Genomic DNA, 16,207 nt, shown 5'->3' with positions numbered 1-16,207 from the left:
ATTATGAGTCTACATAGCAGCAATTCCCACATGTATTTAACTATGTAAATGTTTTCCTTTTTTCTTTTTTTCAGTTTTTAATAAAATTGGTGTTCTGTGGCATAGACTTTGGAATGTTCTGCCCAAGAAGATTTTTTTTTTTTTTTTTTTTTTTTTTTTGCGGTATGCGGGCCTCTCACTGCTGTGGCCTCTCCCATTGCGGAGCACAGGCTCCGGACGTGCAGGCTCAGCGGCCATGGCTCACGGGCCCAGCCGCTCCGCGGCATGTGGGATCCTCCCGGACCGGGGCACGAACCCGTGTCCCCTCCATCGGCAGGCAGACTCTCAACCACTGAGCCACCAGGGAAGCCCCCAAGGAGATTTTTTTAATGATTAAGAGGAAGAGCTCTGAGTCCAGATTTGAATTCTGGCTTTGCCATTACTGTGTAATGTTAAGCTCTGGGCCGCAGTTTCTTTAATTATAGATAATGGTATTTACCTCACTGAGTTGTTCTGGAAGTGAAATTAATCAAAACATGGCAAAGCGCTTGGAACAGTGCCTGACACACAATATATGCTCAATAAACATCAGCTGTTATCGTTACTAGCAGTAGTATCAGCATTCGTGGCAGTATAAGTAGTAGTACTGGGGCTGCTTGGGTGATCATTGTAAAATGGCCAACAGAGTTTTAACTACATCGAGATGTGTCATTTTGCAAATTCATATGTTTCTGATTTTTCAGGTCTAAAAAAGCAAATGTTTCCGTACATTGGAATATGGCTAAGTGGATCAAAATGCCTCCAGAGTCCTTAAATAATACTATAATTTTTGTGTCCTCTTGCATTTTAGCCATAAAAACCTTTTTTGAAACGTAGACATTTTCACATAATTAGAAGATATATAATTAGGAATTATCTTTAGTTCTTATTTTTAAAGAAAGGAGGATGCTTAATCTAAAAGAAAAAACATTATTAGCAACTTTGGATAAGAATATAGTAATTACAAAACACAAAGTTGTCTATTTTACAACGAAATTTCCAAAAATATGCAATCATTTTTGTTTTTCCACTCTTGCAGCTCTGCCTGAAGCCACAATCTTATGACTTAGAGTACAACACAAGCACACCATTGTCACTAGTTTTTGAGCAGTCTCACTTGCACATGAAACTCGGAAAGGGCAGAAAGAAAAACAGCAAGCCCCACCAGCACATACCTCAAGACCACTAATTTTAAACACACAGTTGGATCCTAACTTGCGGTAAGCATCACACCAAGCAAAGGTGGGCCTTAGATGAGCTGGTGAAAAGCCCCGGTCACAATGTTTGGGTCTGAGTAGCTCAGCAACGTTGAGTATCAATTCCATTCAATTTCAACAGACTGTATTGTTATGAGTTGAATTGTGCCCTCCAAAGAGATTTGTTGAAGTCTTAACCCCTAGTACCTTAGAATGTGACCTTATTTGAACACAGGGTCTTTACAGAGATAATCAAATTAAAATAGGGTCATTAGGGTAGGCTTTGTTCTAGTACGACTGATGTCGTTATAAAAGGTGGAAATTTGGACACAGGCACAGAGGGAATATGATGTGAAGAGATACAGGGAGAAGATGGTCATCTACAAGCCAAGGAATGCCAGAAGCTACCAAAAACTAGAAGAGAGGCCCCAAAACAGATCCTTCCCTAGAGACATCAGAAGGAGCATGGCCCTGCTGACAACTTGCTTTCAGACTTCTGGCCTCCAGATCTATGAGACAATAAATTTCTGTTGTTCTAAGCCACCCAGTTTGTAGTACTTTGTTATGGTAGCCCTAGGAAACCAATACAGTGTATGAAAGTATGTCCCTCCAAACGTGCAAATTACTAAAAGCAGTTGTCCTGTACTTTTTCCTGCTAACTTCTAATAGCTCATCAAATCTCAGGATCTGCTCTTTGAAGTTAGTAGAAATTTATATACAGAAGAACCCCACAAAATGAAGAAACAAAGGAGATAAAATGACAAGAATGCCGTTTCCGTATTCCCAATTTTTATTTCAAATGGTTAAGGAAGCATCTCTTTTACTGAAGGGGGTCACAAGCCTATTCTGCCTCTGAGATTGCCACACTTAAAAGTAAAATATTAGTGTCAGAGACCAGCCATGTTACACTAAGAATAAATTTTAATTATAATGAATAACCCTTAGATCCAAGGAATGATAGCAAACCTACAACATTTATTGGCTCCAGTCAGAGGATTATTTCCAGTAACTAACAGGTCAAAGCTTAAGCCCAGCTCATTCCTGCACACACTAGCCTCTGAGTCCCACTGGAGCCCTCACTTACTGGGCATGACTTAAGCAAGGCAGGGGAGGAAGTGAACTGCTTTCTCGCTACCTGCCTCATGCATCACCCTGACTATTTGCTGAAAATGTCCACCCTATTGAAACAAAAGTGGCAGGAATTCTTGGGGGCTGGATTGTTGTAGGATTCCTGGTAAAGCACAGTCTTCAAAGCACACCTCAGAAAATTCCCACAGGAGTTAAAAACAGTTTCCCTTTTTTGTATTCCTCTTCTCCCTATTCATTCTGCAAAACTACCCACAGGGGCCTTTGCCCCTCAGGCCTCTAATCTGAATAGTATCACGTGTTAAGTCCAAAGTCTCTGGACAGAAAGATAAGACCAGGGAAAACAGGGCTGTGGGTTTCATGGGCTCTAACACTTGCAATAACCACGAGATGTGGGTCTTTGCACGAGGCCCTTCCACATAGGCTACAGAAACCTCAGACTCTTTATGTGTGAAAAGAGGAAGTTGTACTACATGGCTTCAAATGACCCTGACAACTTGAAAATCCTATGAATTTGATTCTTTTGTTTTGTTTTGTTTTTTGTTTTTTAATTTTTATTGGAGCATAGTTGATTTACAGTGTTGTGTTGCTTTCTGCTGTACAGCAAAGTGAATCAGTTATACATATACATATATCCACTCTTTTTTAGATTATTTTCCCATATAGGTCATTACAGAGGATTGAATAGGGTTCCCTGTGCTATACAACAAATATCATATGATATTGCTTATATGTGGAATCTAAAAAAAATGGTACAAATGAACATATTTACAAAACAGAAATAGAGTCACAGATGTAAAAAACAAACTTATGGTTACTGGGAGGGAAAAGGAGGGGGAGGGATAAATTGGGAGATTGGGATTGACATATACACACTACTGTATATAAAATAGATAACTAGTAAGTCAGACAAATATCCTATAACTTTGATTCTAAACTCCCAAGGGAGCAGGGCACGGATGCTACAATGATCTCACACCTTAGGTTAATTTTAAGAAGAATAAAGAGAAGAACCCTGACTGAAAAGATGGTGATGTTATCAAAGAAGAGGGGTTTTGTGGTAGATTCCCAAGTGTTAACAATATTTAATGATCCTACTTGGAAATAAAGAAGTAAGACTTCCAACTGCAGCCGACCAAGCCATTCCCAGGCACTGGGTCCCACTGGGCCAGTAGGTGGTGTCTCTATCACAAGTTGGGTGATCCATTAGTGGAATATCTCTTTTTCTCTGTCTCTCTCTCACTCTCTTTCCCAGATTGCTCTTACTTACAAAACCGTCACTTCACACTGAGAATGACTCATATTCTTTCATGATCTTAGGTGTTGTATCAGGATCCCAGGAGGAAAAAGGTGGCATCCCAAAATTTGTATAATTTAAGGGGGGCTTAATAAAGGGAGATCACAAGGGTTAGTGCACTAGCCTGGGATTGTAACAACAGAGCTTATATCTATGTCCAAAAGGAAGAGGAGAGGGGGCAATTGCCAGCACCTGAAAGGGGAGCGTTGTGCAGCCCTCTCTAGCCATCTCTAGAGAGGGCTGTCAGCTTGAAGCAACCGCACAGGGAGAGGAGCCAGGGGAATAAATACTCTTGAAGCCGATACATGGCATTTTGAAAACATCTGAATCCTTGCTAGTTGAAGCACTTCCTGAAGTAATTCTCTTAATATCTCCAATCTGCTGAAAGTGTAACCCTACTGAGGAGAGGCAGAGGTAGAAAATTTTTATCTACGAATGCACTCTCAAAACAATGCAAAGTTTCTGGTGTGGAATAGGTGTAAGTATACAAATCTAACATGATTCTTTACCTCCAGAATGTACTCCTCTACCGGAGATGAAAAGGTTGGCCAAAAAAGTTCTAAAAGTTTGCTACTTGTTATTCTTTGTAATTAAATACATGAAAGACTGGTTTTCCTTCAGAAACACTCTGTGACTATACTTAACCCATGACCAAACGCCTAGATTTAAAAAGGGGGAAGTCACTCTAGAGCTCACTCTTGAATGCCCAGCATTGCTTCAGAAGGCCATTAGGGTCAAACTTCTACAGTCTTACCATAGAGCTACTTCAGTCTGAGAATCTTACACTGTGTCCTGCTTTATCTGGTGTGTTTCTTTATTTTAAAACCCCAGTTGGATCTATTCTCTTAATTGTGTTTCTACCCAAAAGAATAAGTCAAATTATTCAGCGTCTAACCTGGGGTAGCCAATATATGGCAAAGTGTTTCCACTCTTCACTCCAGTATACTCACAACAGATGTGACTAATCCACCGTTTCTAGTTCCTGGAAATTGCAAAATATGGTAGTGAGTGTCTCTGTCAACAAATTTTCTGTTGGCCATAGGAATGAGCTTCTGTTTCTTTCGTCTTTTAGTCCTCTGAGGTTTTTCAAAATGGGATGTGTGTATGTATATGTATAGCTGATTCACTTTGTTGTAAAGCAGAAACTAACACACCACTGTAAAGCAATTATACTCCAATAAAGATGTTAAAGAAAATGGTATGAACATGTGCTATAAAAGCCTTGTTAGGGTCTACTGCAATAAACTATCACAACATAATAATAGCTTACTCCCTGAAATTACCCTTCTGCCAGCTTACTTATAATTCCTGCTTCTCTTTCTTATCTGAGCCTCTTAATCTTGTAACATCCCTGGTGTTAAGGAGTTGTCACAACTAATTAACATTTATCCTTCAGGTAGGTCATGCTGTAAATATTCCAGTAATCAGTGTGTTTTCTTATGGGAATGTTGTTTACAACCAAAGCCGGCATTCTTCCACTTCTGAGTGAAACAGGGAGAGGGAGGGAGAACATCAGCTTGAGGGTATAGCATTCCTTCTGCGTCTTATACTTTAAAACCAAACAAACCAAATCCTGGAATACCAAAGTTGGGGTGGGGGGGGAACTTTCTTGATGTTCAAGATAGGTAACTTTTAAGATAATATAAGACAATTAAAACAAAGAACCTGTCAGGTACAGTTGGTAACATAAACTAAGATTAGCTTCAAGGGAACGTAGATAATTACGTGTTGGTTGACTTCACGGCTCATTCCTTTGTTCAGCAAATGTTAATCACTCCTAAGCCAAACATTTGCCAGGCACTGTTATTGGCATTGTTTATAGGCTCTTCCTAAACTTAGGAAGTTGTCTGGAGGGCAATCAGCAGGTCATTGCATATATTAACCCTGGATCAGTCTGAAACAGGTGGAATTAGGATGGATGGATCATAGATCTGACCCAGTTTGGCATTTCCTATAATCTAATAACATTTTTATTGCAGATATTGATTTGCTCAAATACATAAGCATAATATACCTAATATAAACCCTGTGATCTGAGTGATTATAAAGAATGTATAAATAGACAAAAATAAACACTCCACCTGAAGTCCCACCTGTTCACCTGATTAAAATTCTATTTTTTTTTTTTAAGACAGATGCTTTGGAAAAATACTGAGTTGACTTTTTCTATCCTCTGTACTGGGCTAAACCAGTTTCTCGAATATCAAAGTTTCCTTTTACACCAACTTTATCCACTCTCCTGCTGCCCAAAGTTCTCATCCCCACAGCTTCACTCTACCCAGTCTGATGACAATACACTGAACGCTTGCAAACAAGAAGGAATGCTTGTGGGATACGATGACAAGTGACTAAATAATTTCAAAATGCTATTGACTTGCTTTCTTTCTAGAGCATACATATAGGAACAATAATAAAAGTTCAAAGGAGCTAAAATCTTTATCCCTTTCACCACACAAATTAACACCTCCATTTACATGAAAGTGATTAAGTACAAAGCTGTTCAAAAAAGTAGTTTAGATTTGGGTTTCATTTAGAATTTCTCAGTGGCATATTTTGTTTTTCTCCTATTATTTAACAATTATTTTAATGTACATATCATTCCTAGTACTTAAAACAAAAAATTGTTATGATTTTTAAAAATGGAGTTAGAAAAACAACAGAGAAGAAAACATGGCACCAGTTAGGAAAACAGTCATTGAAACAAAATTTATCTCAAGAAAAGGAAACCAACAGTGCAGCATAAGCAAAAAGATCTTTCTAGCATTATACTTGCTGACTAGTAAGTGACTGATAATTAAGAGAATAAACATACCCACCCTCTTCTACTATTCAAAATACCTTCTCTTTACACATAATTATGCAGAATCTTACCTTAAAGAGGAAGATCACAGGCTACTATATCACTGCTTTTTTATTCAAACTAAAAATCATACCTTTGTGTTTTTAAAAAGTTAAATGAAATCCTGAAAGCCAAATACAAGGCAAATAGAGAGACAGAGATAGAAGCCAGATGCATGCCTGTATTTCTGGAAGAACGGTTTCTGAAGGGGTTTTTTTGAAACTTCTTTAGCTCCAGCTAAAGTTAAGGTTAGCCTGAGCATCGCGTGCCATTTTTGAAGGGTCCTTGGGGCTGACTCATTTGCTTTATCACATCTTGTGAAAACGAGAGGTGGCAGGTATCACTAGAGGGCAAGGGGTGACTTGGTGACTGATCTCTTTACTGAACTGAGGGAAGCAATCACACGCAAGGTTCAGAGCCTCCCCACTCCCAGAGAAACCCAGCAGCTTTGTAGAAAGGAAGTTATTTCTATCCAGGAAGACAGGTGGTAACTGAAAATACAAACCTGAAGAAAAGAAGAATAAATATCCTTTTCTGAAATATATCAACAGTAACAGTCAGAATTATTCTACTTCTCACCTCTATCTGATGCTCTTAACTGTATATTTCAAGTTAAAATAGAATTGATTGTTGCTCTGTGTTTTAAAAATTCTCTCCCTTTCTAAATGCAACACTTCACTTTTAGCTGTCCAAAGAACCCTTTATAGTTTACTTCCTCTAAAACAGGTGAAATTTTAATAGAATGATGGGGGCAAAAGCCACAAACCCACCCAAAATGTTGAGGAGTGAGCAATGTGGACAGTGCAGAGGGAGACAGAAAGCAATAAATGCCCTAAAAGAAGTTATGGGAAAAGTCAGAGATTCTTCTTTTCTGGGCCAGTGGGGCTTGACTTCTGATTGAGCTGAACTTCAGAGACAGACAGTAATGTCTTTTTGCGTGGATTTGGGAAGGAAATAGAAACAACAAAAACCTTTGTTGGATACTTACTGAGATGGGGGCTTCCCTGGTGGCGCAGTGGTTGGGAGTCCGCCTGCCGATGCAGGGGACACGGGTTCGTGCCCCGGTCCGGGAAGATCCCACATGCCACAGAGCGGCTGGGCCCGTGAGCCATGGCCGCTGGGCCTGCGCGTCCGGAGCCTGTGCTCCGCAACGGGAGAGGCCACAGCAGTGAGAGGCCCGCGTACCGCAAAAAAAAAAAAAAAAACTTACTGAGATGAAAGTGGGGACAGACAGGCACTTCGTTAAACACTTTACAAACATATCTTTTTTATCCCAATTTTAGACATGGGAAAGTTTAGACACCGAGTTAATGGAAAAGAAGAGTAAAACAGGCAGACTGATCCCACTGTCAATCTGGAGTCTAAATGTTTCAAAAGCGCATCTGCCTTCTTTGTGACTAATAACCAACATTTTTTTTTAAATTTATTTTTTATTTTTGGCTGCGTTGGGTCTGCGTTGCCACGTGTGGGCTTTCTCTAGATGCGGTGAGCCGGGGCTACTCTTTGTTGCGATGCACGAGCTTCTCATTGCAGTGGCTTCTCTTGTTGCGGAGCACAGGCTCTAGGTGCACAGGCTTTAGTAGTTGTGGCTCGTGGGTTCTAGAGCGCAGGCTCAGTAGTTGTGGTGCACAGGCTTAGTTGCTCCGCAGCATGTGGGATCTTCCCGGACCAGAGCTCGAACCTGTGTCCCCTGCATCGGCAGGAGGATTCTTAACCACTGCACCACCAGGGAAGCCCAACCAACATTTTTTATTACTTCAATTAATGAAGAAGCATGTTCTCCTATATTAACTGAATTCATCTTCATTAAAGCACTAATAGGACGCTCTTATTATTTAGCTTGTCACTCAGGTGAGAAAAACGCGTCATGGGGAGTTCTCGAGATCACTCATCCTGGAAATGACAGGGCCGAGATCAGAACATAAATCTTGTGCCCTCAGTTCTGCTCCTTCAGTTTTTCCTTTTGCCTTTCAACTCTGCTCCCCTCCTCCCCTTAGGGTTCAGGAGAAGGCTGTGATGTTCGTAAACTCTCACATCCACCTGCAAGCCAGAACTGAAGCTTTAGCCCATCAGCTTTACAGCTTCTTTCCCCGTTGAAAGACAAAGGTCCTTAAGAGAGATAGCACTTGAATCTTCCATCCATCATTTGCACTTTAGTATGACAAAGGGTCTGAGATCAGTTGCTTGTTTTTTTATAGACTTATATTTTAGGGTGGTTTCAGGTTCACAGCAAGATTGAATGGAAGGTAGAGAGATTCCCCCACGTACGCCCTGCCTCCACCCATGCAGAGCCTCCACCCACCCCCCACCCACCCCCCAACCCCTGTTATCAACATCACCCACCAGGGCGCCACTTTTGTTATAACTGATGAATGTACATTATAAAAACATCGTTATCACCCAAAACCACAGTTTACATTAGAGTTCACTCTTGGTGTTGTATATTTTATAGGTTTGGACTAATGTAAAATGACATATATCCACCATTATGGTATCATCCAATGTAGTTTCACTGCCCTAAAAATCCTCTGTTCTCTGCCTATTCCCCCCTCCCTTCACCCTAACTAAACCCTGGCAACCACTGATCTTTATACTGTGAAATTAGTTTTTGATGGGGGGTGGGGAAAGAAGATTAAAACAAACAAACAATCAAAAAACGCAGATGAGAGCATTTAGTCCTAAGGTATACGGGGTGATGTGGGTGGAGAAATTGAAGACCTAAAGAGAAACTAAAACAACTTTATAAGCAAGTTAGACACAACTTTTTCTGCCCCACTCATCCTCGCATCTTGCTGAAGACTCAGCTCAGTGGATTTGAAACATTTTTAACAGTGAAAACCTATATTGAAATAAAAGCTCACATTTTTATACATAATATAGTAAGAATGTAATCGATATAAATATGTTAGCATGAACAGTTAGCTATTTTAATGAAAGTTATAGTCTTATGTGCATCCCAGCATCTACCTCAGCTGGCAGCATCCAGTCTATTTTTTAAATTTTATTTAGTTTAATTGCATTGAGATTAAAATCCAATTCATAATAACAAATATTTGCAAATGGTTCTTTAAAGGAACTCACACTGCAGTTTAGGACTACTTCCATTAAATTGAATCAGAAGTTTTGAAGAGCACTAACAGCTTGCTTGCATTCTGCAGTATAAACATAAAAGGCTAACACACACCTAAAATGTACAGTCCGTATTAACACCATCTATGTCAAAATATTATCAAAATATGACCAAGTTATGTGTTCAATTGCTTTTATCCAATTGTACTGTATTGTATTGTATTGGCGCATGAAGAAAGAATTCACCAAAAAGCGTTCCTGAGTCTTGCCAGGAATATGATCATGTAAGCATTATTATGGTTAGTTTTAGTTGTGCATATTTATAGGCTTAACCTTTTTTTTTTTTTTTTTTTTTTGCGGTATGCAGGCCTCTCACTGTCGTGGCCTCTCCCATTGCGGAGCACAGGCTCCGGACGCGCAGGCCCAGCGGCCGTGGCTCACGGGCCCAGCCGCTCCGCAGCATGTGGGATCTTCCCGGACCGGGGCACGAACCCGTGTCCCCTGCATCGGCAGGCGGACTCCCAACCACTGCGCCACCAGGGAAGCCCTAGGCTTAAATTTTTTAAATGACCAGTGCAAAGCCATAAACCTTTCTAAACCAAGGGCACATCTGTAAGAGCAATATATGAACAGAGCCAGGGAAAACTCTGGAATATTATTTAAAAGGACTAGCCTTGTGAGGTATGAAAAGATATTATAAAACTCTAGTAATTAAACTGTTTGTGTGGTGGAACAGATAATCAATGAAAGAGACTACAGGGTACAGAAATAGACCCAAATACATATAGGAGATATGAATATGATCAAGTTGAGCACTTCAGTATAGAAAAAAATGAATTTGTCACTTGGAAAAAAAAGCCATATGGGGGGAAAAAGCTGGATTTCCCTCATTTCTTATGTCAAAATACATTTCTGGTGCAGGGACGTGCTGGACCTGGCATATACCAGCTGGCAAGAAGCAATTGTGAACATCTTTTTCTAACTAACTCTGTGTTCAGTGAAGTTACATTGATAGCTTGTAATTGGGCATGGTGGGAGTGTTTACACTCCAGAAATTGGCAAATACTACATATCAGGGCTTTTGTTTTTATTTTTTGAAATTCAATTTTCTAGTCACCACTTCTGGTAGGGGAAAGAAAAACCATGTAAGATATGAACCAGAAGATAATATGAGTGTTTTTCTTTTTCTTTTTAATTGGAGTGTAATTGTTTTACAATGTTGTGTTAGTTTCTGCTGTACAGTGAAGTGAATCAGCTATATGTATACAGATATCCCCTCCCTCTTAAACCTCCCTCCCCCACCATCCCACCCATCTAGGTCATCACAGAGCACCGAGCTGAGCTCCCTGTGCTATACAGCAAGTTCCCACTAGCTATCTATTTTACACATAGTAGTGTATTTATGTAAAACCTAATCTCCCAGTTCATCCCACCCTCCCCTTCCCCCTCTGTGTCCACATGTCAGTTCTCTACGTCTGCCTTTCTATTCCTGCCTTGCAAATAAGTTCATCTGTACCATTTGTAGAGATGTGGATGGACTTAGAGTCTGTCATACAGAGTGTAGTAAGTCAGAAAGAGAAAAACAAATATATATTATCGCATATATGTGGAATCTAGAAAAACGGTACAGATGAGCGTTTTAATAATTTTAGAGATGCTAGAGAAAACTTTATACAAAAATCTAGGGGCTTCCCTGGTGGCTCGGTGGTTGGGGGTCCACCTGCTGATGCGGGGGGCACGGGTTCGTGCCCCGGTCCGGGGGGATCCCGCATGCCGCGGAGCGGCTGGGCCCGCGTGGGCCGTGGCCACTGGGCCTGTGCGTCCGGAGCCTGTGCTCCGTGGCGGGGGAGGCCACAGCAGGGGGAGGCCCGCGTGCCACAAAACAAACAAACAAAAACACATGAGCCTAGGACAGTGGTGGTGGTGTAGGAAGTCAAGGGAACTTGAATAGGAAAAAAAAATACATATTTAAAAAAAAAAAAAAGAAAAATCTAAAATATTTTTTAAAGATACAGTTTACCACAAAAAGTAAAAATATTCTACTCGGAAAAAACTCTGTAAGTAATGTCAAAATGGGTGAAAATACGTACACAGGTAAGACAGGGCTAATTTTCTTATTATACAAAGAGCTCTAACAAGTTAATAGGGAAAAGATGAGCAATTCAGTATAAAGCTGAGTGACAGACATCAATTGACAGCTAACAGAAATATAACTGTCCAATAAATACATGAAAAAATGCTCAACCTTATACCTAAGAAATCCAAATCGAAAAAAACATTTTTTTAAACCTATAAAATGGCCAAAATTTAGTGTGGGCTGTGATGATGAGGGCAGATATGGGGAAGCCTATTCATTCACTGTGAGACATTGTTAACTTAAATTTGATATTAAGTAAAACTTAAAATTCACATTTGTTTCAGGACTTTCCTGGTGGCACAGTGATTAAGACACCGTGTTCCCCAGTGGTTAAGAATCTGCCTGCCAATGCAGGGGACATGGGTTCAATCCCTGGTCCAGGAAGATCCCACATGCCATGAGCAACTAAGCCCGTGCACCACAACTACTGAGCCCACATGCCTAGAGCCCATGCTCCACAACAAGAGAAGCCACCGCAATGAGAAGCCCATGCACCGCAATGAAGAGTAGCCCCCACTCGCCGCAACTAGAGAAAGCCCACACACAGCAATGAAGATCCAATACAGCCAAAAGAAAAAATAAGACTCCGTGCTCCCTCCATGCAGAGGGCCCGGGTTTGATCCCTGGTCAGGGAACTAGATCCCATGTGCATGCTGCAACTAAGAGTTCGCATGCCACAACAAAGGAGCCCACGTGCCGCAACTAAGGAGCCCACCTGCCACATCTAAGACCCAGCGCAACCAAATAAATAAATTTTTTTTTAAATTAAAAAAAATAAAATTCACGTTTGTTTCAATCTAGTGATTCTACTTCTAGGAATTTGTTTTATAGACTTTCATAGACTCACAAAAGTGAGTAGACATGGATGATTATTCGGGCATTGTTTAGGTAAAAGTTATCTACTGCAGCATAAGAAATTACTCCTGGGCTTCCCTGGTGGTGCAGTGGTTGAGAGTCCGCCTGCCAATGCAGGGGACATGGGTTCGTGCCCCGGTCCAGGAAGATCCCACATGCCGCGGAGCGGCTAGGCCCGTGAGCCATGGCTGCTGAGCCTGCGCGTCCGGAGCCTGTGCTCTGCAACGGGAGAAACCACAACAGTGAGAGGCCAGCGTACCACAAAAAAAAAAAAGAAAGAAAGAAATTACTCCCAAACTTAAAGGCTTAACACATACCAAACATTACTTTTTTAAAAAATAACTTTATTTATCTATTTATTTATTTTTGGCTGCGTTGGGTCTTCATTGCTGTACGCAGGCTTTCTCTAGTTGCTGCAAGCGGGGGCTACTCTTTGTTGCGGTGCGCAGGCTTCTCATTGCGGTGGCTTCTCCTGTTGCGGAGCATAGGCTCTAGGCGTGTGGACTTCAGTAGTTGTGGCTCACAGGCTCTAGAGCACAGGCTCAGTAGTTGTGATGCACGGGTTTAGTTGCTCCACAGCATGTGGGATCTTCCCGGACCAGGGCTTGAACCCATGTCCCCTGAATTGGCAGATGGATTCTTAACCACTGCACCACCAGGGAAGTCCCCATACCAAACATTATTATCTCATGCAGTGTCTGTGTGTCAGGAGTTGGAGAGCAGCTTAGCTGCGTGGGTATCTCACAAGGTTGTAGTCAGGTGTGGGTACAGTCATCTGAAGGTCTGACTGTGGCTGGAAGATCCAGTTCCAGTGTGACTCACTCTCTTGGCTGACAAGTTGCAGGAGGCCTCAGTCCTTTGCCCCATGGACCTCTCAGTAGGACTGTTGGAGTGTCCACATGACATGACAACTGGCTTCCATCAGAGTGAGCAATCCAAGAAAGAGCAAGCAGAAGCCACAATGCTTTGTATGACCTAGTCCTGGAAGTCACATATCACCATTTCCGCAATATCCGTGTTACACAGGCCAGCCCAATTCAGTGAGGGAAGTGAATACACAAGGGCATGAGTACCAGGAGCTAAGGATCATTGGAGGCCATCTTCTGAGGCTAGTTACCACAGTTTGGACTAACAAGAAAAAAAAAAAGGAATCTCAATATTCATTAATAAAGTAAAATTTAAAATTTTTTAACTTAATAAAATGTTATAGAACCATTGGAAAGAAGGAAACTATTTATGCTGCTATGGGAAAATGCTCAAAATATAAAGTGTGTGAAACACATATCTATATGTTTATAATAAGATTCCCTCAATATTCTTATAAAAATAGGCATGTATGCACAATTACACGCATAAGCACATGAAATTTCTGCAACAATTTATAAGGAGATCTATCAGTGGGCCGTGGAATTGGAGACAATAGTGGTTAGGGATATATAGCTTTTTATTGTATGCTCTGAACTTATAGAAATGTTCGAAAAAATGTTACTATGCACATATATCACATTTATAATTTTTAAAACTAGTTAACAATATGCTCCACAGATATTACAGGACAGACAGGCAAAGGGGGATATCATTTTAGCCAAGCGCAGGCAGACTTTCTCCAGACTCAAGTTCCTGCTCGGAGGAGCTGAGTAGAAAAGCAGGGGAAACATAAGATGGTTTTCTGAGTTGAGGACTCACTGCTGCCAATCTCCCTAGTCTCCAGGTCTCCAGCCTCTGCAAAGCTGGATTAACATGAGATGGGAATTATCCCCCAAATAGAAATCTGCTGTGGTGGATTTCTCCCTATTTTGAGGCCACAGGGTCCTTTGGAGTATCTGGCAGCTGAGATGTGCAGGAATAATAAGGTTTGCCGTAGGCAGCAGTTACATGGGGTCACACATCCACGGAAAGCCTCTAAACACCTTGACGTTAGTGAAACTTGGCTCCAGTGGATTTCCAAAGCATCCACTACCAGGAAAGCTGGAGCATGTGAACACCTGTCCTGGAAGATCTTCAGGGACTATAGCTGCTGGAAGTTGAGTGATCACTCCTGATGGATTACCTTGAATAGGTTGGAGACCCAGGAAAGCCCATGCTCAGTTTATTATAAGGCCAAGTTTGGGGTTTGAAGCTTAGAACTGGGAGTTTCTTCCTCAGGTTGAGGAAGAAAATAGCTGAGAATTGTCTACAGCAACATGAGCAAAATAGAGTCACAGAGCTTTACGGAAGCCTCCTAATAGCTTATATCAAATGCCAATAATACAATGATAATAATTATAAAGGTGCATCTAACATTTATTAAGTGCTTATTATTCACTTACTAGTTATACTCAGTTTACAGGTTAAAAAGCTGAGAATTGGAGAAGGTAAGCAAACTTCCCAAGGATATTACACATGCTTTTTTTGAGTTTCAGTTTGGCAAATAATTCAGAAATGTACTTTTAAAAAAACAAACATGGAATCAAACATTTTAAGAATTCATGAAGCACTTCTGCCCAAGGAAATGGAAGACAACTGCTTGCTAACCTGTCACTGGAACCAATGAGTGGCATTTACAGAAGGGGAGATTTCTGTTCAGTATAAAGTATAAGCTTATTCATAATCAAACTATTCAGTCATGATGCATACTTTCCTGAGAGGCAGTAAGCTCCCCATCACTGGGAATGTTCAAGCAGAATCACAATTACCACCTGTTAGGTGTAATATAGAGAAATGTGGGCAGCATATCGTTGGGTTCCATTTCAAATCTAAGTTCTGATGTTCCTATGAGAATAGAGGCTTTACTTTGTTATGCTTTGGGTTGAACTGAACTGAAGCTTCTAATTGCACAAGTCTGGATTAAGTATATTTCCTGAGATTGTGCGGTTTTAAAAATGCTAGTAAACACTTAAAAAGTGCTTATTATGTGTGTGGCACTGTTTAAAGTGCTTTACATAGATGAACACAGGTAATCTTTCTACCACCCTAGTGAGGTACATATTATGTACACAGGATTTACATAAGATCCTAACCTCAAAATCTGGGAACCAAACTCATGCTCTTCAGCACTCTGCAATGTTTATGCTCCACGTAGTGTGATAGCTGCAATTATAGGACCCTACAGGTGGAGAAGAGTTTAGCTAAGACACTGCAGATAAATGAATAAACAGACAAAGGAAGTGGTTTGTTGCATAATAGGGAGTTTCTATCCATGTTTCTATAGTTATGTCACCAAACCACAGACTGATACTAAGAAAAAAATCAGTGCCAGAAAAGCCTCGATATCATTAACATTCCTTGATTCTGAACTCAGTACAAGTCAGTTAATCTAAAAATTTTAATTTAGTATGGGAAAAGAAAGATAAGGAGAAAACAATTAAAATAGCATTAGTAGAACTTAAGTTCCCAAGCCTTTGTTTCTTTATTTTTTTCTATAACAATAGGATTTTTTTCTCAGGGCAACAACCAGAAGACATTTACCATCCCTTACTGGATGCAATTCATGGTGAGGTGCTGGCGGTACCATGGTGAGAGGCAAGGTCTTGGCACCTGTGCACTTCTGTAATTCAATGGTTCAGTTGCAGCCTCAGAGCCAGACCATTGGTGGCTGGACAAGTGGTTTTGGGGTGTTGAGCAAATACTTCATCTATCCACCCTTCAATTTTTCTCACATATGCAATGGAAATAATAGCACCTCTCTCATAGGATCCTTTCAAATATTGAATTCATTAACTCATGTAATT

General features: G+C 40.7%; 1 protein-coding gene across 3 annotated transcripts in view; it reads right to left on the bottom strand.

The window, feature by feature from the left end:
* The window catches only part of CPOX (coproporphyrinogen oxidase), a 66,977-nt gene that overhangs the window by 24,586 nt on the left and 26,184 nt on the right, over positions 1-16,207 (bottom strand). Inside the window, exon 8 of one of the 3 annotated variants that reach the window (XM_082624469.1) lies at positions 12,840-13,625. The exons of 1 other annotated variant lie outside the window; for it this stretch is intronic. In XM_082624469.1, the coding sequence (XP_082480595.1) occupies positions 13,516-13,625 (110 nt within the window). In that variant the 3' untranslated portion in view covers positions 12,840-13,515. Of the gene's footprint in view, positions 1-12,839; positions 13,626-14,080; positions 14,548-16,207 lie in introns of those variants that run through there. One more of the 3 variants, XM_082624467.1, reaches the window with a different exon arrangement.

The sequence above is a fragment of the Mesoplodon mirus genome, assembly GCF_964341445.2.
Source record: "Mesoplodon mirus genome assembly, chromosome: 6".
NCBI classification, from domain to species: Eukaryota; Metazoa; Chordata; class Mammalia; order Artiodactyla; family Ziphiidae; genus Mesoplodon; species Mesoplodon mirus.
The sequence above is the reverse complement of the archived record's forward strand: the minus strand, read 5'-3'. Positions and strand labels throughout refer to the sequence as shown.